This window comes from Gigantopelta aegis, chromosome 9 (genome assembly GCF_016097555.1).
Source record: "Gigantopelta aegis isolate Gae_Host chromosome 9, Gae_host_genome, whole genome shotgun sequence".
In the NCBI taxonomy this organism is placed as follows: domain Eukaryota; kingdom Metazoa; phylum Mollusca; class Gastropoda; order Neomphalida; family Peltospiridae; genus Gigantopelta; species Gigantopelta aegis.
Window position 1 is genome coordinate 46,406,849 of NC_054707.1, and position 25,140 is coordinate 46,431,988.

Here is a 25,140-nt window from a genome sequence, read left to right on the forward strand (position 1 = left end):
AAAACGCGACTTTTTATCGCGAATATATTAAAAACGGGTAAATTTTGAAAAAATTATTTTATTGATACTTCATATATATTGTACAAGATACCAAACAATAGTGAATTACGTATTGGATAAACGTTGACCGTTAACATTTAATTTAAAGAAATTTCCACTTGCCAAACATTTGTTTTTATTGATTGTGTTTGTGGGAAGACAAACATGTATTCCAGTTGACAGGAAATCCTTCGTTTGACTTCTATAAAATATTCATCATCCATTTGTAATCAATTCGTGTGCTTTAAAGCGTGTCATAATTATCACAAATACTATACATACGATCAGTTAGCCGCAAGCAATATAGTTTTTTCCTCTTTTCTTCCTTTTCTTTCTTTTTGTTTGTTTGTTTATTTGTTTGTTTGTTTATTAGCGTAGTTGTTAAGCGAAGTCAGTTTGCAGGTAACGGTTCAAAGCATATTTCACATTGCAATTATTACTTCTGACTCTACTGATTACGAATATTAAAGGATGCAAGATTTTATTTGTCATTTAAAATGAGATATTAGGGTTTAAAGTTTGTAAAGAGAAAATGACACGCGCTGCCATCCATAGACGTTCAACGTAAATTTCTTTGTTTTAGAATGGCGGTGCTTGTTTTGAACGTAAGTTTACCTGAAATGACGAGTAGTTTACTCCACATTTTCAATGAATCTACCATCTAAAGCCTGTGGTGTGCATTTTGTTTCAGCAGGTTACATTTTACGGCTTTGTAACATGGTAAATACAGTACTACCGATAATAAGACCAGTCAGCGGGAAAAAATCCCCTGTCACTCGACCCTCAACGTGTTTCCGGTCGGTTCGAACTTTATCTAGCGCGTACCGATAAAATCGAACTTTGTTCACTGTTTAGCTAACTGGAATATAATTATACTTCTGCATTTATCTGTTTCATGTTTGATCCATGTCAGTTGTTTTATTTCCACTAAATTATGCCAGAATTGGCGCTAACTGGGCGAAATTGTAATGTATATCAGAGGCGTAAATCTATGGCATACCGTTAGTGTCCAAAATCCACCGTTTTGTTGTTTCATTATAAATGTGCGATGCATACCTTTTAAATAGCCGGGTTTTAAAATATTTTTATGAATGAAAACAAGAAGAAAAGTATGTGCTTGTAGTAAGCATGGTGTGTCTGTGTGCGTGTCAGTGGCGGATCCAGAAAATTCATTAGGGGAATGAAATTTGCCTAACAAACGTTCCTGAAGGATTCTCTAACGTAAAAAAAAATGAAACAAATATAAATCGAAAAGATTTAGGTGGGCGGGCGCTTATATACGTCACTGTGTGTATTTGTGTGTATGTGGTATGTGTGTATGTGTGTGTGTTTGTGTTTGTGTGTGTGTGTGTGTGAGAGAGAGAGAGAGAGAGAGAGAGAGAGAGAGAGAGAGAGAGAGAGAGAGAGAGAGAGAGAGAGAGAGAGAGAGAGAGAGAGAGAGAGAGAGAGAGAGAGAGAGATACATACAGACAGACAGAATTTGTGTGCGAATGTACGTGTACAACTCTGTGTGTGTGTGTGTGTGTGTGTGTGTGTGTATCAGGGCATATAATCAAAGCTGGTACCGAACAGATGAATCCTGGACAAGTGCCAGTAATCGCGATGGATCAGCCATTATATGCTATAGCTAAGGAGATTCGATCAGTGGTCTTGGCCAGAGGAACTTGATGAAGACTATTTTGTAGTAATGTCAGGGGGACTTCACATTGAAATGTCTGCATTACGAGTCCTAGGCGATTGCTTAGATGGAAGCGGTTGGATCAGCACACAGGATTCTGCTGGAGTCACCAGAGGCGGTGTTGCAGACTCCCTGCTGAAGGTTTCAAATGTGACAAGGACAAGACTTGCTCATGAGATTACTGTAGCAGCACTCTATATATTAAAAGAAACCGCTTTCTGCAACAGACAAACAAGGATGAAACGTTTGAGGCATGGTGCATGACTGAGAAGCAGCTGGTGTTTGCTTACTGTAGCCAAGTTCTGCAATTAGCGCTGAGTGTACTTCAGTGTCCATTTAATGCCCTGGGTTTTTTTTGCCCTGGACCACGTTGGCTTTCTGTGCATTTGCGTGACCTGTGTCATCGCATCAGAAAACATCTATCTGTGCATCAAGCTTTTTGTCATGGTGCCTTTGCCAAAACTCGACGTCAATTTTCTGCAATAGCACTTGATCATGCACATGAGCAGTGCAATGCCATGGTAAAAGGTGATGGGGGTGCATTTGGACTGACAACCAACCCAGCAGCACTTCGCAGATGGATGGTGGCAGGACCAGAAATTGCACATCTTGTTCGCAACTTTGAACAGCAAACATCACATTCACAGTCAACAAAGCGAGAACACCATAAGCAATCAACAGCAGTTCAAAAGGCCTTTAAAAGAGATGTTTTGTTGCTTGTCACTGCTTTTGAGGAAGTAGGAAATCCATTTGATGATAGCGGAATTCTATTTTCCATGTACACCAAAATCGTCGTGGATACCAGAGCAGTAATCACAATTAATGACATTGTCACCGTTGGACAGAAACAATCTGATGATTTTGTGTGAGTGATATGTGCTAAGAACCACACCGGTAACGTCACCCCTGTCATGCAACAAAATGTGAGTCATTGTGCAGAAGAAAGACTCACAGAAGGCATGTATCCCTCCAAAATTGAGTTTGGACTTTGAATAATCACCCCATTGGTGGGCCCTTTGAGCTATTTCTCGTTCCAGCCAGTGCACCACGACTGGTATATTAATAGCCATGGTATGTACTATCCTGTCTATGGGATGGAGGATATAACATATCCCTTGCTACTAATGGAAAAATGTAGTGGGTTTCCTCTCTTTGACTGTCAGAATGACCTTATGTTTGACATCCAATAGCCGTAGATTAATAAATCAATGTGCTCTAGTGGTGTCGTTAAACAAAACAAACTTGTTGAATAATCATGATGAATGGAAACCTTTGTGGACAACCTTACGTCAGGCAGTGGACTCATGTTACGAGTTGATCCACTGTGGATGTAAGAAAGGGTGTAAGGAAGGTGCAAGTGCATCACAGCCAGTCTTCAGTGTACTGCCCTTTGTCACTGTGGGGGGGGGGGGGGGGGGGGGGACTGAGGTCAAGAGTAAGAAATCATTCAGAAAAGTCCATGATTAGTCCATTTTTGCATTTGTATTTTACTGTATTAACATAGTACATAATATTATGAAAATGTTTCATATGTTTTAAAATGTGTTGGAATAAGCCTTTGACAACATTGATGACCTAGTTTTCGTATCATAAGTAGGTCAAGATGATGACTTACTTTTGGTATAAGTAGGTCAAATTGAACTGAATGGCTTAGATCTTACTTGGTTTGATGGTTTGGGTGTGATTAATGATATTAAATGAATATATGTGAAGAAATCCTGAGATCAGTGTCAATTAAACAGGTATTTATAAAAAAAAAAAACCGATTCATGTCACGTGACATAACTTTGACAGGTCAAAATCCGAATAATATCACTAGAAAATCTTGCATCCTTTAAAAAATGTAATCTACATGCTTTCCCCAATATTTGGACAAAAGGAAGCGCTTTGAACCGAAAGTGCATAATTTAGGCTAATAATGTTGCTTAACAACTACGCTATATTTGTTTGTTTGTTTGTTGATAAACACAATTATCTTGTACCGCATCCAGTGTAGAACGTTTGTTTTGTTTAACGACACCACTAAAGCACATTTATTTATTATCATCGGCTACGGGATGTCAAACATTTTGGTAATTTTGACATATAGACTTTAGACAGGAAACCAACTACATTTATTCATTAGCAGCAAATGAATCTTTTATATCCACCATAACACAGGCAGGATAGCACACACCACGTCCTTTGACATACCAGTCGTGGTGCACTGGCTGGAACGAAAAATAGTCCAATGGTCCGCAGACGAGGATCGATCCTAGACTGACCGCGCATCAAGCGAGCGCTTTACCACCGGGATACGTCCCGTCCTACGTGCCCCCCCCCCCCCCCGCATCTAGTGTAGATGCTTTCACTGGAAATGTTTTTTTCGAGGTGGACGGGTGTGGGGGTGGGGTGGAGGTGGTGTGTGTGTGTGTGTGTGTGTGTGTGTGTGTCAGCCGCCTCGCATGCTCTCGTTACACACTACTATTAGTAGGGGGGCTTTTATGAAAATAGGGGAATTAATTCCTACAGAAGCGATTTTTGGTGTATGCAATGTAAAAGTCCACCACAGTCTTCCAATGCTAAATGCGTTTTTTTAGGGTAAAAATTAAATTTTTTTAAACGAAACTGCAAATTTCTGGAATCCACCCATAACTTCATTCCTATTTGTCTGAGCAAGTTAAAAATTGCTACGAATGTATAAATATAAATTGCCCAAAGATTAGACACATTATCGTTTTCGAAAAAAATCCAATGTGGCGGCAAAATCCAAAATGGCCACCAAAAATGACGTTTTTCAAGATTTATCAACATTTTTACAAAGTAAATACAAAGTAACGGTGTCAGTACAATTGTACGGTGTAATTAATGTATAAAATGTGAAATACAACACGTTAAAAGTTCATGACAGTCAATTGCTGCTGGTCAATTTAGAATATCCAATATGGCGTCAAAACATCCAAATGGCCGCCATAAAAACACAAAACTATACATATGAATATTACATCATTGCAATAATCTGGATGTGTCAGTGCGGTAGCAGAAAACATTCATATGAATTGTTAAAACTGTCACTAGTTCTCAATTAGGGTACTATCAAAATCACGTTCCAAGATGATTGCCAATCTATTTTACGTGCAGTTATTTATGTACAATGTCAACTACTAGTATTCAGTTTCAAAGTCCGGATGTACTGAATTTTCACACCTAACTCCTTTGCAGGGACTACACGCAGAACTACATTCAAGATCAACTTTTTTTGCAGCTGCACGCCTTTGATTTGCAGCCACTGGAACAGGTACAACGCACAATCTTCAATATATGTGCTGGAGCTGGACCTTTCGTAGTTGTCACTAGGAATAGCCTGTCTCCAACTAGTCCACAGCCCCAGTCGATTGGAACTGTGCAGCATCAGAAGTTGGGGGGAGTTGTTTTGGATCAACAAAGATGGTACTTTTGGCTATCTTTTTTTACAAACGTGCTCACACGTAAGCTGTCCAATGTTTGCCCATGACTGCCTTTGTATAGGTATACGAGAGCTTGTCCACACTGCTGAAAATATTCTCTTTCGTCACTTCTGCTGGTGGTGTATGAAACACTGATGCAGCATGACGGAAGACTTCACTCTTTTCAAATGCTTTCAGAGCATTCCCTTTTCCTAAGCCATACACTTTTGACGTTGTATCGCACCCCAAGATAGCATGTATGAACAATATGTTCCTACATACATCGTCGCCAAGGTACGCTTGTGTATATCCCAACATATATCATGGTTGAATTTGGGTCTAGGCTGTAGGTATACAGGATGCGAGTCTTGATGTGTGATAACACAATAACACCAATAGGTCAGTGTCATCTCCGACCAATATAGTTGGTTTTGACTGAACAGCGTACAGATGTTAATACGATGAGTAAATCGGCATCTGCAACGGCGTGTGATGTTTCTATGCTGTCACTATTCATTTTTCGGGACAACATGTTTATGAACAGCTGTTTGTTTTTTTGGGTTAGCTAGAAATGTTTTCTTTTTCCCTCTAAATGTGCTTGATTGGGTAAACCTTACTTCTGTACCAACCATTCCTGCACTTCTACGACCATAAGTGCTGTCTTTAGTAGTTGGCCCATTGTCATAACCATCAACGACAACAGTGCAATTGTTGTACCTAGACTGCACAAACTCAACATATGTAGAACAAATTCCTTCGAATGTCTGACCACTTTCCCAATGAATCCACTGCAGCAACATGCCACCATCAACAACATGATAATTATCACCAGGATCGTGTGTCCTCGGACTAGGATTTATTCACTAGTGCCGGTTTGTCTGCTTCTCTGATTTGTCTGGATGATTCAAATAATGCAGGTGGGTGGGTGCATAACTCGTACGTAAGTGGAAGATCGGGTTCATCAGCCATTCTGTTAGCCGCACTAACTAATCTCTGGAACAACAATTGTGGGTCGATCTTGACTGTATCGTCGTCGATTTTGAACGCAAATTTGTCATTCATAGGCACGACTGCATCTTTCTTCTTGAACGAGAACTTGTTTACTTTTTGGCCAGCCATTTTGGTCACAATATTCCCTCCAATCTGCTTTGCCTGATCAGCAGTACTGTCATACGACACTACCCCACTTGTTATGCTTTTGAGATCATTCTCCATTTTGAATGGGCTTCGTTCAAGCAGATACTCAGTTACCACTTCTGTGTATCGCACCAGAGAAGGTTTGCATTGCTTCATTAATGGACGATGTTGCAGGTCGGGAGAGTACCCACACAGCTCTTTGTATCTCAGTCATTCCTCTACCTCGAGTCAGCCCCCCTGCACTCTTCAAACTCCGCATAAGCATCTGCTCAATCACTAGATCTGTCGACAGTCCGGCCCAATACCTATCACTCCGTCTAACAACATGAAACCCTTTCATGAAATATTCATAGAGCTTTGGATATGTTTTCTGTAAGGCATTCATTTTCACTAGATACAAATAGACTGACTTGGCATACAGGTTATGCCCAGATGCTGTGAAATATGGTAACATGGCCTTTAATGTCTTCAGGTGTAACTGCCAGTTTCCTGTTCGCTCTGCTTTTATGAATTCTCTCAATAATTCCACCATTTCAATATATTGCAACCACAATCGTGCTGTCAGCTGATATTCTGTCACAGTATGCATCCATTCTGCATTGAATTCTTGTAACTATTTCATCTTTACATGCCTGTTCTATGTCTATTTCCTCTGTTAATACTCTGTCAAACAATTTCAGGGCAGATTCTAAGTCAGCGTCAATCTCATGTGAAATCCCATCCATTGTCGATTCTCTAGCAGTCTCCGAAACTGTATCACTGCTCACCTCATCAGAGACATTCCTTCTTTGCCCATGTGTTGAGGTACTACCACTATCACTGTGAGGCTGGGCAATAGTATCGTCATGTTCTACAGATTGTGAACTGTCCTGTGCGACATACTCAATGTCCTCAAGATTACTTCCTTGTGCTTCGTATTCCTGGCCATCAGTTTCATCCTGATCTCTACCAATGTCTAGATGAAACACTTCAGATACTATGAGTGACTGGAGGGCCATGTGAACAAGTCCATGACCTCTTAAGGCTCTAGCCACAGCTTTTCCGGTAAGCATATGATTCACGGCCTTTTCAGCATACACTGTGGTGAGTACTTGCTGGAGACCCGAGTCGTTCATTATGTGTCCAATAGCACCAAGGAAGCTCATTTCCGTGTGAAACCCTCCTAATCGAACAACAACCTTACTGACATCACTGCTGGACGGTTCTGCACTAACAATCATATTTGCCTTGAACCGCCATATTGGATTTTATTCGAAAACGAAAATGTGTCTAATCTTTGCGCAATATACATTTATACATTCATAGCAATTTTTAACTTCCTCAGACAAATAGGGATGAAGATATTGGTGGATTCCAGAAATTTGCAGTTTCGTTTAAATGTTTCAACTTTTTACCCCCAAAAAACGCATTTAGCATCGGAAGACAGTGGTGGACTTTACTATGTTAGGTAAGACACCCTATATATTGCATACACCAAAAATCGCTTCTGTAGGAATTAATTCCTTTATTTGCGATCTTGAGTTTAAAAGAACCCTACTATATCGTAAGGCCGAAGGGTTAAACAGCACGCCGCGGTTACCCATGTGAAGTCTTAAAATTTGGTTTTTCTACTTATATCCAATTTCAATTCAAACACAATCTCCGGGGTACACACCTCTTAGAGATTAACGTGTAAACTGTTAATACTTTTATATATTTATATTATTGATGTCTAAAGTCTTTTCGCGTTTAGCTCTACTGAAGGTTATTACGTGCTGAACACGCAAGTCAAACAACTTCACACTAATTAGGTGCCTACTGAAGCTTCATTAGATGCATTTTTTTTTTTTTATCAGTCACACGTATCTTTCTCTTAGCAGAGCGTATCTTGCACTCATTACCTTTGTAGTCAATAATTTTATTATATAAAAATACATTTTATTCACGAGCCGCGATTTCTGGTCCAGTGCCCTGAACAATTAGCTAATACTGCACACTACAAGTATAAACTGTTGATTAGATTGTGAAGTATCAGAACGACAGGTATATAGTTAATACCTGCGGCGAACCATCAATTATAGTCGGGCTCGCAGTTACCGCGGTTCGCAGTCTCCGCGGGCTTGGCTATTTTTGGAATTATCATTTGGAAGCACCATCTAGCGTTTGTTGACATATGCATATAGACAGAAGGAAGTATGTTTTTAACAAATACGAACAGATCACTGTGAAAAGTTCTGTTCTCTCTTGTAAGTTAAAAAACCCCACCAAATATAAATCATGCGCCATTTTCACAAACCTTGAAATAGTAATCGATCCCCCGTCTTGCAAATTTTAAAAATTATTTCTTCCAATTCACAATCCAAATTTCCACGTGTCCCAGGCCTGTCGTCTGCTATTTGGGCTTGTCAGTTGACCAGACGAACATTAATTTTTTGTGCGAGTGCGAATAAATTGTACATGCTCATATACCACTAGAGTTTCGAGCCTGTCCGTCCCGGGGCCTGTCTCTGGATAGCCAGAGGCTTGTCTCGGGACAGAAAAAAATTAAGCGTACAATTTTGAAATTTACACTCAAAAATTAAATAGTGGGCCTTTAAAATTTTGATGCACATCTCTAATATAATTAATAAAGAAAATTCTACTATTAAATTTGGTCGCTAGATAAGATCGGGTGGTCAAAAAGAAATTAGATAAGATGGAAGGGGGGGGGGGGGGGTAGAGTTGAAAATGGGCAGAATTTTGATAATAGAATTAAAAAAAAAAAAAAAAAAGTTACAAGCCAAAAAAAAAGAAAAAATTGACTGCTCGGTCGAATTTGGAGCATTTTAGAAGGACAGTCCAAAAATAAATAAGAGAAAGAAGAGAGGATCGGACTATTTAATAATATTAAACAAAAGAAAATAATTTCGATATAAACTTTTGAACGAAGGCCTAAAAGTTTAAAGTCCGATCTATATGTCCACGTGAGTGGCCTCGTTAAGGCTGTTAGGGTGCACATCTTGTAGGGACGAGATGGGTTGCATCCCGTCAAAAAAACCCTAGACTGACAGTCAACAGACGTTGAAGGTGTAGTGCTGTGCTGAAATACAGATCTTGAGAAGCCGGATCCGTCTGAACGAGAGAGATAGAATCAGACTAGGGTATAGTCCAGTCGTCATAAGTTGGTATAGTGGTGCGGACGGGCCCGCCTCCGGAGGATACGAGATGGTATCACAATAAAACAAAGTATTGTCTAGAAAAGAGTAGTAGGGGCCGACCCCGCTTACTATTTCTTCTTAGAGTGGGGCGGTCAATCTTCCAGTGCTGCTAGGACAGGCTCGGACATGTAGAGACTAAACGTGGCGTTCTGCAGAATGACCGTCATACGAGTCACGAAAAAAGCAAGTCAACATAGTCAGACGGAGAAATGACGTGGAGGCAAGGAATCTCGCTAAAAAAAGAACGAGAAGCGTCCCAGCGTTCAATCAGTTCCAATGGCCGCATACATCCCAGTAGAAAACTTCACTTCGCTGATAAAAACAACAAAAGTGAAGGATCCCCAAGTCGAGCCGCGAAAGCACGTGCAGTGTGCACAAACACGTCTTACCGCGACGAGCTCCACACTGGGAATGATTTTTTTTTTTTAATGACATGTTACGGCTTGTATGGAGGTGCATACAGTGTTACTGTTCTGTATATTGAAGTTTATGATTTGTTCCAGTTTAAAATATCTTACATTCCAGGATTTATTCAGATTATTTGTGACAAGAATGTTTTTTGTTTTTTGGGGTTTTTTTTATTGTCCCAGATCACAAACATAGCAGTGTCAGGGATGGCAGCCCCAAATCACTGCTGTAAATATAATAAATATACAACACATATATCCATACACAAACAAATACGTACACACGTACCCAGATGTCCTCCGATACATACACATATGTACATACTTAGATTTACACATACATATACATATATGCAAAAAGGCATCAATGTAAGTGGGTACAAGAGTAGTAAATACGCATACATGTAATTGGTTTAATCTGGGATATTATAAAGAGAAGAGAGAGGATAAGAAAGAGGAGAAAGAGGTAGAAGTCGTGATAAGGTTGTACGTGAGGTGTATGTTTCTTTTTCTTGTTTTCCAAACAAGCCATAGACAAGAACAAACTTAAGCTAACATCATGTATTTCATTTAATCGTTATCATTAAATAAATTAGCCCATGGAGCCCATTGTTTATTAAACATTTCGTATTTGCAATATTTATTTAAAATAAATCTTTCTAGTTCAAACTTTTGCTTCAACAGATTTTTAACAACTTTGATTTCTAAATTCTTTTTTTTTTGTATCTTAGTCCCATAAATATACTATTTTATGTTAATAAATAACCAGTTAAGGAAGTTAGATTTTTCGTTATTAATAATACCAAAGATGACATTATTTTTATTGAAATTAATTATAATACCAGTCTGAGTCAATATCCAGTTTTGTACTGCAACCCATAAGTTGTGAACCTTATTGCATTCGGAAAATAGATGTGGTATGGTTTCTGGATGGTTGTTACAAAAGCTACACATGTTTGACTCAATATAGTGAATACTATATAAGAAAGTGTTCGAAGCTAAGATTCGGTGAACTAGTCTATATTGAAACCATATTAATGTTGAATCCTGAGTGCTCTGAAAAGGAAGTAAATAATATTTTGCCCATTCACTTGATGAAAAGATAAAACCTTGATTGGTGTATTTAGTTTGCGATTTTGGAGTTATGGATTTAGAATTTAAATGGAAGAATTGGGTTATTAACCATTTTAAATCTGTTATCTTTCAAATCATCTAAACTATATATGTACGTTTTTACTGCATTTGTTAACAAAGTATAGCTAATGAAATTGGTGGATATATTGTGTGTTTTTTATGAACTAATCATATTTTAAAATATCACCGTTTTCGTCAATAAGGTCGTTTATAAAAACAATTCCTTTTTCAAAATAGTTTTTATATAGAAATGGCTTACGATCAATGAGTATTCTATCATTCAGCCAAATATTAATACATAAAATATCATCTACGGTTTGAGGATTAAGTTCTTTCTCTGTTTTTAGCCAGCTAAGTAGGGTATCTCTCCAAAATCTATTTGCAATATTTTTAATTTTTCTTGTTAAATAATAGTCTCCGTATTTTAATATCTCATTTGTTGTTATACCAGTAACCGAATTAAATAGGTTTACCCATTGTGAATTACTTATAAATACTCTTCGTAGCCATGAACATTTTAAGGCAGTCTTAAAATTGTTTAAGTTTATCATTTTAAGACCTCCAGCTTTATAGTCTTGAGTTATTAAATCAAGTGCTAATTTTTCAGGCTTATTCTGTCATATAAATTTTTAAAAATAACGTATTTAAGTGTTTTAAGTTCGTTTCTCCAAGATTAGGTAATGATATTAAAAGATGTGTTATTTTAGGTATTATTAAAGTTTTAAGAACAACTATTTTTCCTAAGACTGTTAGTTTTCTAATAGACTACAGTTTCATGGAGTTTTGCATTTCTTTTATTTTAGATTCATAATTAACTGCAGTAACAATTTCCATCTTGTATGGTGGTAAACATCTTTAGAAAACTTTTTGCTCCCAATCCATATAGCTTTTGATTTTGAGTAATTTATTTTTAGGGCTGAAATCTGTTCATAATAGTCTAATTCCATTAGTGTATTGCGAAGGGACTAGGTAGATCCATTTAGAATAAAACATGTGTCGTCAGCATATTGCCATATTAAATATTATTTACCATCTATATTTATACCTTTAATAGTTGAGTATTTCTAATAATAGTTGCGAGAATTTCAGCACATATAATAAAAAATATATGGCGATAGTGGGTCGCCTTGTCTGCATCTCTTTTTAAAATGATTGGTTGAGATAGAAATCGATTTTGTATTACTCTTGACATAGAATTATTATAAAATGTTTTGATCCAATCTTTTATTGATGATTTAAAATTGAAATTATCAAGTGTATTGTCTATAAATGACCATGATAATTAATCAAATGCTTTTTCGAAGTCTACAAGAAGTAGTAAGTAATCCAGGAATATTATTCAGTTCGGTACATCGCATAATATCATATATTAGTCTTATATTTTCTCCAATATATCTTCCTTTTACAAAACCAGTTTGGTCATTATTTATTATTTTGTCCAAAGTTTGCTTTATTCTGTTAGCGATGCATCTTGAAGCCATTTTATAAATACAATTTAGTAGAGTTATAGGTCTCCAGTTTTTAAGAAATTCCTTTAGTTTATTTACTTTCGGAATACATGTAATTATACCTAATTTTTGTACATTTGACATTTCTTTAATAGAATAGCTATAGTTGATGGCCCTGGTTATAAAATGTCCTAAATCAATCCAAAACATTTTGAAAAATTCAGCTGAGAATCCATCTGAGCCTGGACTTTTATAATTTTTCATGGTTTTAAGATATGACAGTATTTCTGAATAAGTCATTTCGCCTTCTAATCTATTAGCTTCTTCATCAGTTAGTTTATTAAATTTTAAATTAGAATTTTTTTTTAGTTATATCATTATCACTTTGCCCAAGTGGCAAGTGGCGCAGAATAAAGTTTTTCATAAAAATTTCTGGTTTCTTTCAAAATTTCTTCCTGTTTCCTAATTTCATTTTCATTAACTAATTGAATTCTTGAAATTAGTTTGCTAGAATAATTCCTAGATTCCATATTACAAAAATATTTTGTTGGCTTTTCTCCTTCCTCTATCCATTTTGCCTGTGATCGAATGTAGTGACCTTTCAGTTTCTCTTTTCTTAATTCTATTAGTTCTTCTTTTTTATCTTCAGTTTGTTTTGTATCTTCAATGTTTTCATTTTTTTCTAGCATTTTAATTTCCTCACATAGTTTAATGTAACGAGAATGTTTAAGTTATTGGTTTTAGGTACCTTTAACCATGCTAATAGGACGTTAAAAAGACAAATTCTGGTGATATTCACACCAGGACTTGCTTGATGTTCACGCTCAATAATAAGGTAACATTTATTAAACATGTTGTCCATAACGGGCCTCCATACTAAACAATCATAACACCCGCGGTAACTGAGAGTTCCTTCCCTTTACGTATGTACGTCACCGCATCAAAACTGGTACATGTTTCTTTCTGCAAATTAAAAACTTGGGTGGTATTTTTTTATTTCACTATATGCATAAAAGCATGAATAACAAAACAGCAAAACAAATCGTTAGGTTGGACAATTGTTTTTATTCAGAATCCCATTTTCCGATAAGCCACGCGGTAATAGGGCGTGCTATGCTACTATATTATATAATTAATTAATTAATGGGTCAGTGCCTGGGATTTAACTGTCAATACAAATAAAATTAAAATTGTTGTTTTTAGAAACGGAGGTAAATTACGAGATAATGAGAAGTGGTACTTTAATGGATGTAAACTAGAGGTTGTAAATGAATTTATTTATCTTGGCGTTTTATTTTTCTATAATGGTAAATTTGCATGTACACAGAAACGATTTGCAGAACAAGGACGCAAAGCATTATTCTCAATATTAAATGTATGTAGGAACAATTTCTTCAATATCAAAACAATGCTTGCTGTTTTTGATACATATATTAACTCTATCCTTAGTTATGGTGCTGAAGTTTAGGCTTTCACTCGGGTCATGATGTTGAAAAAGTACATATAAAATTTTGTAAAAGATTATTGGGTGTAAGAAAAGGAACGTGTAACGAATTTGTTTATAGCGAACTGGAACGGTTTCCACTTCAAATAACATGAAAACTGAGAATTTTTAAATATTGGATAAAATTACGTAACACTACAAATTGTATTCTAAGCGGTATATATGAAGAAATGGCACACTATAACGATAACTGGTTAATTAACATTAGGCACGAAATGTATTCACTTGGATTAAACTATATTTGGAATTTATCGTATGTTGACGACAGTATCTATATTATAATCAAAGAAAGGATATTAGATACTTTTAAGCAATTATGTTACAGCAAAACAATGACAACATCTAGAGGAATTTTATATCAACATTTATTAAATGAATTTAGATTACAAACATATTTAAGATTACCAATGGAAACGCGTTATATAAAAGAAATATGTAAGATTAGAATATGCGCTCATAAATTAAATGTAGAATCTGGCAGGTATCGAAACATTGAACGATCAGAAAGAACATGTACTCTGTGTAACGCTAATGCCATAGAAGATGAACATCACTTTATAATAGAGTGTCCACAATACAAGATTTGCGTTGTAAATATATAAATATGTATTATTATAAGCGGCCAAGTGTGTATCGTTTTATACAGTTATTAACCACCGGTAACAATAAGGAATTGAATAACCTAGGCAAATATTTAGTGCAAGCGAATACAATTAGAGATCGGTTAATGCATGATAATAGTTAATTTAATAAATGTAACTTATATCACTTCATTTGTCCATGATTATATATAAACCACACCCACCATTGTTTTGCACGTGTTTATTTTGTATAACTATGTTGTATTATTTATGTTATGTATCCAGCTGATGAATTATAGGGCGAGGGGTAAACCACTACACCCACGTACGTCTCTTTCACTAGCTACGAACAGTTAATTACTAATCCCGGATAGTTCTTGTGTTTGAAATAAACCTTAATTATTTATATAAACAGGAAAATAACATTATTGAAAAATCATCTAAAGTCCGAACCAAATTATTAACAATTACAATAAATTACTCTCCTACCTTTAATTACCGCTATATTTCTCCCAAATTTTGTCCAGACACAAGTTGTAAAAACGATTACAGTGACACCGATTCCACGTATGAGACTGTAACGATATCGCCAGTATCGACTTCGCCGAGATAGCATAGGGCAAAATACATGCAGTTTTCTGCCGTCTGCCATCTTGTTTTTTTATGGAATATTCTTCAAGAGGGGTGAAAGCCTCAAAAGTATGTGACATAATTAATATAAAGTCAATGATCTCTAGTGGTATCATTAAAAAAAAAAAAAAAAAAAAAAAAATAATAATAATAATAATAAAAAAAAAATATATAATAATAATAATATGACGTCATCACGTTTGCTTTTATATCATAACATTTTATGAGGTTGTTAGATTAAGTCATATCCTTTCACCCCTCTTGGAGAATATTCCATAAAAAGTCAAAATTACATGCTTTTTGCCCTATGCGATCTCAGCGAAGTCGATATAGGCGACATGGTTATCATCTAGTATGTGGAATCTGTGTCATTGTAATGTTTTTTTTCAAGATTTCTGTCTGGACAAAATGTGGGTAAAAACTAACGAAAAATAAAGGTAGGAGAGCAATTTTTCGTAGTTGTTAACATTCTGGTTCGGACTTTAGGTAGGAAATTAATTTTGCGTTGGTTTGTGTTTTTGTCTGTTTTGTTTGTTTGTTTGTTTGTTTGTTGTTGTTGTTTTTGTTTTTTTTTGGGGGGGGGAGTTGATTTTTTTGTATACTGCTGTTATAATATATAATTATTATTGTTTGTAAAATATTTGTATATGTACATGTATATATGTTTGTATGCCAATACCTAAATAAAAATAAATAATAATTTTAAAAAAATCAGAAAACATTTATAATTTCTTAAACATTCATTTGATGGAGGTAACATTTGGCAATTTTAGGAAACATATTTTAATGACAAAATTCTCGAATTGAGTAACTTTCAATTTTATTTAAAATTTAATTTCTGGTAACACACTAAAACATCAGATTAGACTTTATTAAAACACATATTTCATGTGAAAACCATTGATTATGAAGTGTTTATTTCATCATGTGGGTCAGTCTCAAATATATAATTACAAACGCAATGAATCTATTAGAAATCTAATCTGGTGTTATAGAAATAAACACCTTACTACCAAAAATTACATTTAAAATAAACTTTTCGCAATCATTTCGAAAAACATTTTTGCTAATATTCCCAAGTTGACAATATTCAAAATATTTTTATTATTATGTTTTCACTCGGCAGCATTGATAGTATGCAAATGTCTGTTATGACAGTTAAGGGTGCATGCCACCAAATCAAATAACATAGATGACAATAGTAATAGATGTGGCTAAAACTGCTACACTCTGAGTTTCAATGATGGCACTGTGGTATGGAGTTTACCACCAAATCAAATCACCTAGACGACAGTAGTAGTACGTGTGACTGAAACTGCTATACGCAGCGTTTCAATCAAGTAAATTAAAAAAAATTAGAGTTAAGCTGCTCGTTTCAGACACAACGGGAAATGTCTTTGATTACCCTAGTTCCGCACAAAACAATTATCATCTTATATTTAGTAGGATTCCGCACATGTTTCAAGCTCAATAATGGCTGGTACACTGACACTAGTTACATTAAATTACAGGCATTTACTAGCCATATTAAACAACATTTTTTTACAATAAACCCTGTCACATTTGTCATCAACCGCAGGACTGGCTCCGTTAACTGTGGAATGAAAGGTTGTGTGCATGTACCACTATCTTAAGGAAATATTTCTCACTATAACGGTAAATGTTTAGAAAAGGTACATTGGCATGTCCATTTCTCAAAGTTAAAATAAGGCGTATTCGTTGTCTATTTAGCCTACGCCGTAGTGAAGTGTTTGGGGCTTCACCACATTTGTCCCACCAAAAACCCCATGTTTATTAAAGTTAAAAACTCTCGTCAACCATTTTAACATCCGTTGTGATTGTTAATATTCTTGGGTTTCATGCTTTGACTGGCTGTGGCACTGTCTCATCATTTGCTCGTCACGGGAAGAAAACATGTTGGACATTGTTTGTAAAACATCCAGAGTTGTTTCTGGGAATAGGACGAGAAGGTCTACTTCCAGATATAGGACAGTCTGTCTGCCGTTTGTACCAAGCACCAGTTGTCACAGCTGGGATAGACCAAGCAAGACATAACATCTTTCAGAAAGGCATAAACGCTTTGGAGATACCTGTCCCAACAAGTGATGCCCTGCATCTACATTTGTCTCGTGAAAATTTCCAAGCGAAGGTGTGGTTGCAGTCCTGTGAGACACTCATGGTGCTTAGTAGTCCAGTGGATACTGGTTGTTGGACCGATACTAAAGACGGGTTAAAGATTGCATGGACCAGAAAACCATCTATCCCAAACTATTGCCTACAACTGATCACTTGTAAGTGTAAAACAAAATGTCTTAATGCAGCTTGCCCATCATGCCAGATGTCAGGACAGATATGAATGGCAGCCAGTGGATGTGATTCTGATAGTTGTTTGAATTCAGTTAGTATGACTGAACAATATTAAGTAATAACGGAATATCTAATAATCAGACTAGATTATCCTGTCTCAGTATTGCATTCTCTAAAGATACATGTAATATAGAAGTTTAAAGTTGTCGTAGCATTCTCATATGATTGAGAACTAGGTTTGTGGAACCACAGAAACTATTACTTGAAGCTGCATGTAACCAAAAAAGATATTAATACTGAAATTATTCTCAGGATGATGAAAATCATGCTGAATATTGTAAGATAAATTTATATAATAGTATTATTATATGATCGTATGTCCTGACGATCTTATTTCAAATTTGACATGCCTCATAACTTTTTAGTCACAACACTGCAGATCCTGAGAGTGTATGGTCCATAGATGATTTTAGATGAAAATTGATAGTTGACCTTTTGACCTCAATATTTGACTTTGAAGGTCAAATACCGCAGTGGTAACCATGATGAAACTATATAACATGGATACCCATTTAAAAGAAATGTCATCAAAACTGTTTTAGAGTCTTGGCCGGTCGACTACTACGTCCCGCCTCTGAATCTCCAGGTGTGGGGGTGGGGGATTTAGCTCAGTCGGTTGAGTGCTCGCTTGATGTGCTTGCGTCGCAGAATCGAACTATCTCAGTAGATCCATTCAATTGATTGTTTTTTCCCGTTCCAACCAGTGCACCACAACTGGTCAAAGACCGTGGTATGTGCTTTCCTGTGGGAAAGTGCACATATAAGATCACTTGCTGCTAGTGGAAAAAACGTAGCTGGTTTCGTCTGACGAACTACCAAATGTTTGACATTCAATAGCCGATGATTTATTAATCAATGTGCTCTAGTGCTGTCGTTAAACAAAAAATAAAATAAAATCTGAATCTCCAAGAGTGCATAATTAAATATTAGAAGCTAAAGAGAAATGCAAAATCAAATCATTACCATCTTGTTGTTTTGGTCCAAAGTATTCCCATGCGTCACTAGGTGTCGCCTCAGCAGCAAACTCGAACATGTGGTGGTTGTTGAGTTGGCAGACCCCGTCAGATGGTCTGTAGTTGAAACTAGCACACTGGGCAGACGACTCACACATCATTGCACAGGTGGTCCGAATTACAGGGCACATATTACCACTGAGACACTCCACCTCGGTCAAATCGCCCAGTCGATAGTTCAGTTTTCGATGAAATATTTCACAGAAAATGAGTGGAATAACGAAAAGGATAACTCCAAAACGAAATTCTGTTGCGTGCTTCATTACAGGAAATAATATGAAAATATAATTAGGTTAAATTGTAAAAACAGTATTATTATTTGTTTAAATTTAATTGCAATATTTTCAAAAATGTTTTAAAATTTTAGAAATAAGAACCGTTTAACTAAATGCTTAATTGGTGGGGTTTTTTAGATTGTTTTAATCAGTCAGTTTTGTTCATTCTTTGAAACGTTACATCTTCAAATATCGGTTGCGTTGTCCATTAACATACAAATTAAATCAAAAACACACCCATAAAATAATCCACTTTTCCAAAATATTAAAAAAAGAAGTTTTTATAACTCTTAAACGGAAATCTGTTATGAAAAGCAGTCCAGGAAAAGACACAGCCAGCCACGTGTGCTATGAAACTTTGTGTCTCTGCGCGCTCAAACCCTTTAATTCATAACTGGTTCTGTTATTAATCCATATTGCCAGAACGTTAGACAGTATATCATTATAATGTCACATGACATTGTCGACGGCCATCAAGGCGCTTTGTCGAAGTGTCATGTATCCCATTTCACTAGTTTTACCGAACATCAAACAGAACGTTAAAGGCGCATTGTCGAAGTGGCATGTATCACATTTGACTAGTTTTACCGAACATCAAACAGAACGTTAAAGACGCATTGTCGAAGTGGCGTGTATTTCTGATAACTAAATACGAGTTAATCGATTCCACATTATTATATAAGCTTTGTATAATTCACCTAAGAATATCAAAGTTGTAATGCTGCCACTCGGCGTAACCAGGGATTTCCTCGAGAATCCTTTGCAAATAATATATTAACTACAGTTAAAAGATCTTCATCATGTGCCCATTAATGATGCGCAGTCGGTCTAGGATCGATCCCTGTTGGTGAACCCACTGGGCTATTTCTCGTTCCAGGCAGTTCATGACGACTGGTATATCAAATGCTGTGGTATGTGTTATCCTGTCTGTGAGTTGGTGCATATAACAGATCCCTTGATACTAATAGAAAATTGTATCGGGTTTCTTCTTTAAGACTAACCAAATGTTTGATATTCAATAGCCAATGATTAATAAATCAATGTGATCTAGTGGTGTCATTTACCCCCCCCCCCCCCCCCCCCCCCGCCATTAAATTAGCAATCATTACTTTGTCAATATGGCGATTATGACGTCACGAGTTCACCCGTTAGTCATCCTTATTGAATTTGGCAGTAATATAAATTTGTAAATAGTAGGAATTGAAATTATTTGGATGTAAATTTTCGTGGGCATGTAATTCAAGATATAATCTGTACATTTCGGATGAAAACTGAATAAATATTTTCGGACATTATGCAACTTTGAGACTTCCCCCTTAAAGGTACATTTTCTCCATTACCCTTAAAGGTACATTTTCTCCATTACAACACTGCACTATTTCTGGCTGTAGTGTCATTGCCGTTTTATAATGTCTGGATTGGTCCAAACTGGATTTTGTCTCCCAAGAATGTCGTATAAAAACAGTTTTATTTCGAAATAGAATAAAGTGTGAGCTACTACAATAGCATGACATTCGAGAGAATGAAGTTCGAGATAGAGAAAGTTTACTGTAATTAATGTTTGTTTTGATATGCACATGACTTAATTTGATCGATTTTACAAATGTTCTCTCCTGGGTTACAATAGGTTGGTGGATCGATAGCCCTTGATATATTTTGTATACCTCCATTTCAATCACTGCATCATTACTGGTGTACTATAGATACCTTAATTATTTTTTGTGGAAGAAGCCTATGTGACTGCAGTAGGTTTTTCCTCTTTCCTTATTTCCCTTTTGTTATATATCTTCTTTTATGGCTTCATGTTGTCTTCTGTCCAGTATCGGAGGTGGTAAAACGTGTGCCTGGGATAGACCCACATGATTATTTCCCATTCCAACCAATTATTTTACGACTTGTATACCAGACTGAGAGGTCATGGTATATGGTTATATTGCGTCGGACATATTATGTAAAGGAGCACACAGATAACGAGAGAGAGAAAACCCGCTGCCACCACGCAATAGGCTACTCCTTTCGATTAGCAGCAAGTGATCTTTTATATTAATAGGATAGAAAATATCGCGGCCTTTGTTATAGCAGTTTGGAGCACTATAACTGGCTGAAACGAGAAATAACCCAATGGGCCCACCGACGAGGTTCGATCCTGTACACCTGAAGCCACGGGGCTACGTCCACCCCGCTACCACCAGTAAGCAAACGCACATAAATAAGTAAGCGTAATCCGCGGGTTCTTCTTTCTTCATTATCCCTTCAAGAATTAACATTTAATTTAAATTAAAACCTTCATTTACATTTTAACCGAAGACAAATGTAACACGCCCCCCCCCCCCCCCCCCCACTCCCACCCCCCAAACACAACCACCACCAACTGTAACAAGCCTAATTTCAAAACACTTTACGAATTTGTCTAAATTATTCGACGTTTTGCTTTTGAATAGCATATGACTGGTAAAATCTGCGTCAAAGATGATTGTCAGGAAATGACATGACGTGTGTGGTGCCAGTAACTAAGAGTACAAAGCGATCGGTTATTGGTCTTAGATTTAATTGACATCGGCGTAAATATCAAAATACATAGCGTGAGATGAGATAAAAAGGTCATACAGACGAAATCGTCACAAATTGTTAAACAAATAGAGATAATAAAACATTGCCAATGACTTAATTAGACAGGAGGAAACAGAGATCATAAAGGTAACTTAATCTGGACGTCAAAGTAGCAATCAGTGACTGTTTTATTTAGTCTTGCACTAGGCGCCAACACAAACGATGAGTGGGGTTTATGACAGCGTGTGAATTCACCCCTCCACAAGAACCAGCAAACATATCATCATCATCATCATCATCATCATCACAAACACCACCACCATCATCATGATCAACAACCACCACCACCACCACCACCACCACCATCACAACCACCACCACCATCATTATCATCATCACAACCACCACCATCATCATCTCAACCATCATCATCATAATCATCATCACAACCACCGCTACCACCACCATCATCACAACCACCACCATTATCATTACGATCACCACCATTATCATTACAACCACCACCATCATCGTCATGACAACCACCACAATCAGCATAATCACAACCACCACCACCATCATCATGATCACAACCGCCACCACCATCATCACAACCACCATCTTCATCATCATCATCACAACCACCACCATCATCATCACAACCACCACCACCATCATCATCATCATCACAACCACCACCACCACCATCATTATCATCATCACAACCACCACCACCATCTTCATCTTCATCACAACCACCACCACCATCATTATCACAACCACCACCATCATCATCATAATCACCATCATCATCACAACCACCACCATCCTCATCATCATAAACACCACCATCATCATCATCATCGCCACCACCACTATCATAATAATAATCATCATTACCACCACCATAATCAATATCATCATCATAATCATCATTGTTATTATTATTATTGTTAACAATCAACCACCACCACCATTCCCATCACGGCCACCACCACCATCATCATGATCATGATCACAACCACCACTATCATCACAACGACCACCATCATCATCACAACCACCACCACTATCATCACAACGACCACCGTCATCATCACAACCACCACCACCACCACCATCATCACAACCACCACCACCATCATCACAACCACCACCACCATCATCACAACCACCACCACCATCATCATCATCATCATCACAACCACCGCCACCATCATCACAACCACCATCATCATCGTCATAATCACCATCATCATCACAACCACCACCATCTTTATCATCATCAACAACACCACCACCACCATCATCATCGCCACCACCACTATCATAATAATCATCATCACCACCACCACCATCATCACCACCACCATCACCACCATAATCAATATCATCATAATAATCATCGCCATCATCATTGTTATTATTATTGTTGTTGTTGGTGGTGATGGTGGTGGTGATGGTGGTGGTGTTGTTGTTAAGAAAGGAGCTGTCTCAAATTTGCATGATGACCAAAATATTTATTAATTTTTGTTCTGAAATGTAAGGGTTATACCTTGAATTACATGCTCCCTACACCATTACATTCAAACTGAAACAATTTAGAAGTAATGTGTGTGTGTGTGTATGTGTGTGTTTGTGTGTGTATGTGTGTGCGTGTGTGTGTGTGTGTGTGTGTGAGTGTGTGTGTGTGTGTTCAAAGTTAGTTGAGGAAACTACTGTTTACCCCTAGTGACAACATACATCTACTACAATCTTGATATTTTTTGAGTTAATTATGTGTTGAGTTTAATGCGTTGGTTCGATTTATTTAGTAGTTCATCACACATACGTGTAAAAAGAATATCACTTGCAACTTTTATAACTGAATGCAACTTTAAAAATACTATCATAACAATAAACAACAGTACTTAACCAATATCTCAGTACTTAACCAATATCTCACCACTACCAACACCGGCCTCGGTGGCGTCGTGGCAGGCCATCGGTCTACAGGCTGGTAGGTACTGGGTTCGGATCCCAGTCGAGGCATGGGATTTTTAATCCAGATACCGACTCCAAACCTTGAGTGAGTGCTCCGCAAGGCTCAATGGGTAGGTGTAAACCACTTGCACCGACCAGTGATCCATAACTGGTTCAACAAAGGCCATGGTTTGTGCTATCCTGCTTGTGGGAAGCGCAAATAAAAGATCCCTTGCTGCTAATCGGAAAGAGTAGCCAATGTAGTGGCGACAGCGGGTTTCCTCTCAAAATCTGTGTGGTCCTGAACCATATGTCTGACGCCATATAACCGTAAATAAAATGTGTTGAGTGCGTCGTTAAATAAAACACTTCTTTCTTTTTTACCACTACCAACAATAACAACAACACCAACACCTTTTTTAACACCAACACCAAAAACACCAACACCACCACCAACACCAAAAACAACAACAACAACAACAACATCAAAAACAACAACAACAACACCACCAAATGGATGCCATACATAATTTTATTACGGGTATAATAACAAATAAACCGGCAGTATTCTTTGTTCGTGTGGGGTATATTAAAAAGCAGATGTATTGAGATCGCGTTAAACACGTGATTTGAAACAATGGAATAAATCTTTATTAGACAACAAACAACCGTACACACACGGAGAGAGAGAGAGAGAGAGAGAGAGAGAGAGAGAGAGAGAGAGAGAGAGAGAGAGAGAGAGAGAGAGAGAGAGAGAGAGAGAGAGATCATAAAATTGTAAGGAAGGGGTGATGAACTCCGCTATACTTTCAAGATCAACAGTTATGTCCCTTGCCTAGGCTATGGCACACAAAACCTACCTGTCACGGGGATTCTATAATTCCCGTAACCGAATAAAACACGATTATCAAAATGTCTCTCCTACTTGTATATCTATTAGATCTCTCTGTAACAGGCTGTTAAACCTAGTATGGCTCGTCTCTAGGTATGATCAGAGATACGATCTTATATAAAGTATATATTATTATAGCACGTTAGTTCTCTAGAAAACACAACAAAACACAATACACTTTGGAATCTGTATTAATCTACGCTGACAAATGTACAGCCGTAGTATTAAATTAATAACAACAATAATACAACCCAGAACTGATCACTTAATTAGTTAATCTCTAGGTGTCTAGTTACACAATATGCGAATCACTTCACCGTTACACCACACCCACACGTGTGATAATTGAGAAACGCTTCTAGGAGAAGTTAATTAATAAAGGAATTACAACACCATTCCTAACTGGTTAATTTATAATTAACCCTTACTACTCGTTCAGTAACGTGTGATAATTTAGAACGCTTCTTGGGGAACTTAATTAATAAAGGAATTACAGCTCTATTCCTAACGGGTTAATTTTTAATTAACCCTAACTACTCTTCAGTAATCTTGTAACACAGAATTAATACTTATCACAATAAAGACAATAACCTACAGTTTACCCAGGTCGGCTGGGATGACTGGCTAAGCTTTATATTACCAAATACTCATATAATGTTAGAACAAGAAGTCTACGATTTACTTCGTCAGATGACCGAAGACACTGTCTAAAGAATATTGGTATAATACAGTATTAAAATATTTAAAGTCACATCAATCACATCAAGGTTATACACAGAGCAGAAATGATATTTACCAAAGTCCAAACGGACTAACGTTCCCAGGAGCCGTCCTAAATTCGTTCCCCCAGATCTCTCTAAATTCTAGCTATTTATTCCAAAATCAGAATTGGCCTGAGGGAACAAAGCGGCACCTCACGTAT

At 36.9% G+C, this 25,140-nt stretch overlaps 1 protein-coding gene across 1 annotated transcript in view; it reads right to left on the reverse strand.

Annotated features, from left to right (window-relative positions):
* Positions 1 to 19,160, reverse strand: part of LOC121382312 — a 66,756-nt gene extending 47,596 nt beyond the window's left edge. The window contains exon 1 of the mRNA XM_041511890.1: positions 18,490 to 19,160. Within this exon, the coding sequence (XP_041367824.1) occupies positions 18,490 to 18,802 (313 nt within the window). The 5' untranslated portion in view covers positions 18,803 to 19,160. The remainder of the gene's footprint in view (positions 1 to 18,489) is intronic.
* Positions 19,161 to 25,140: the final 5,980 nt, after the last annotated feature.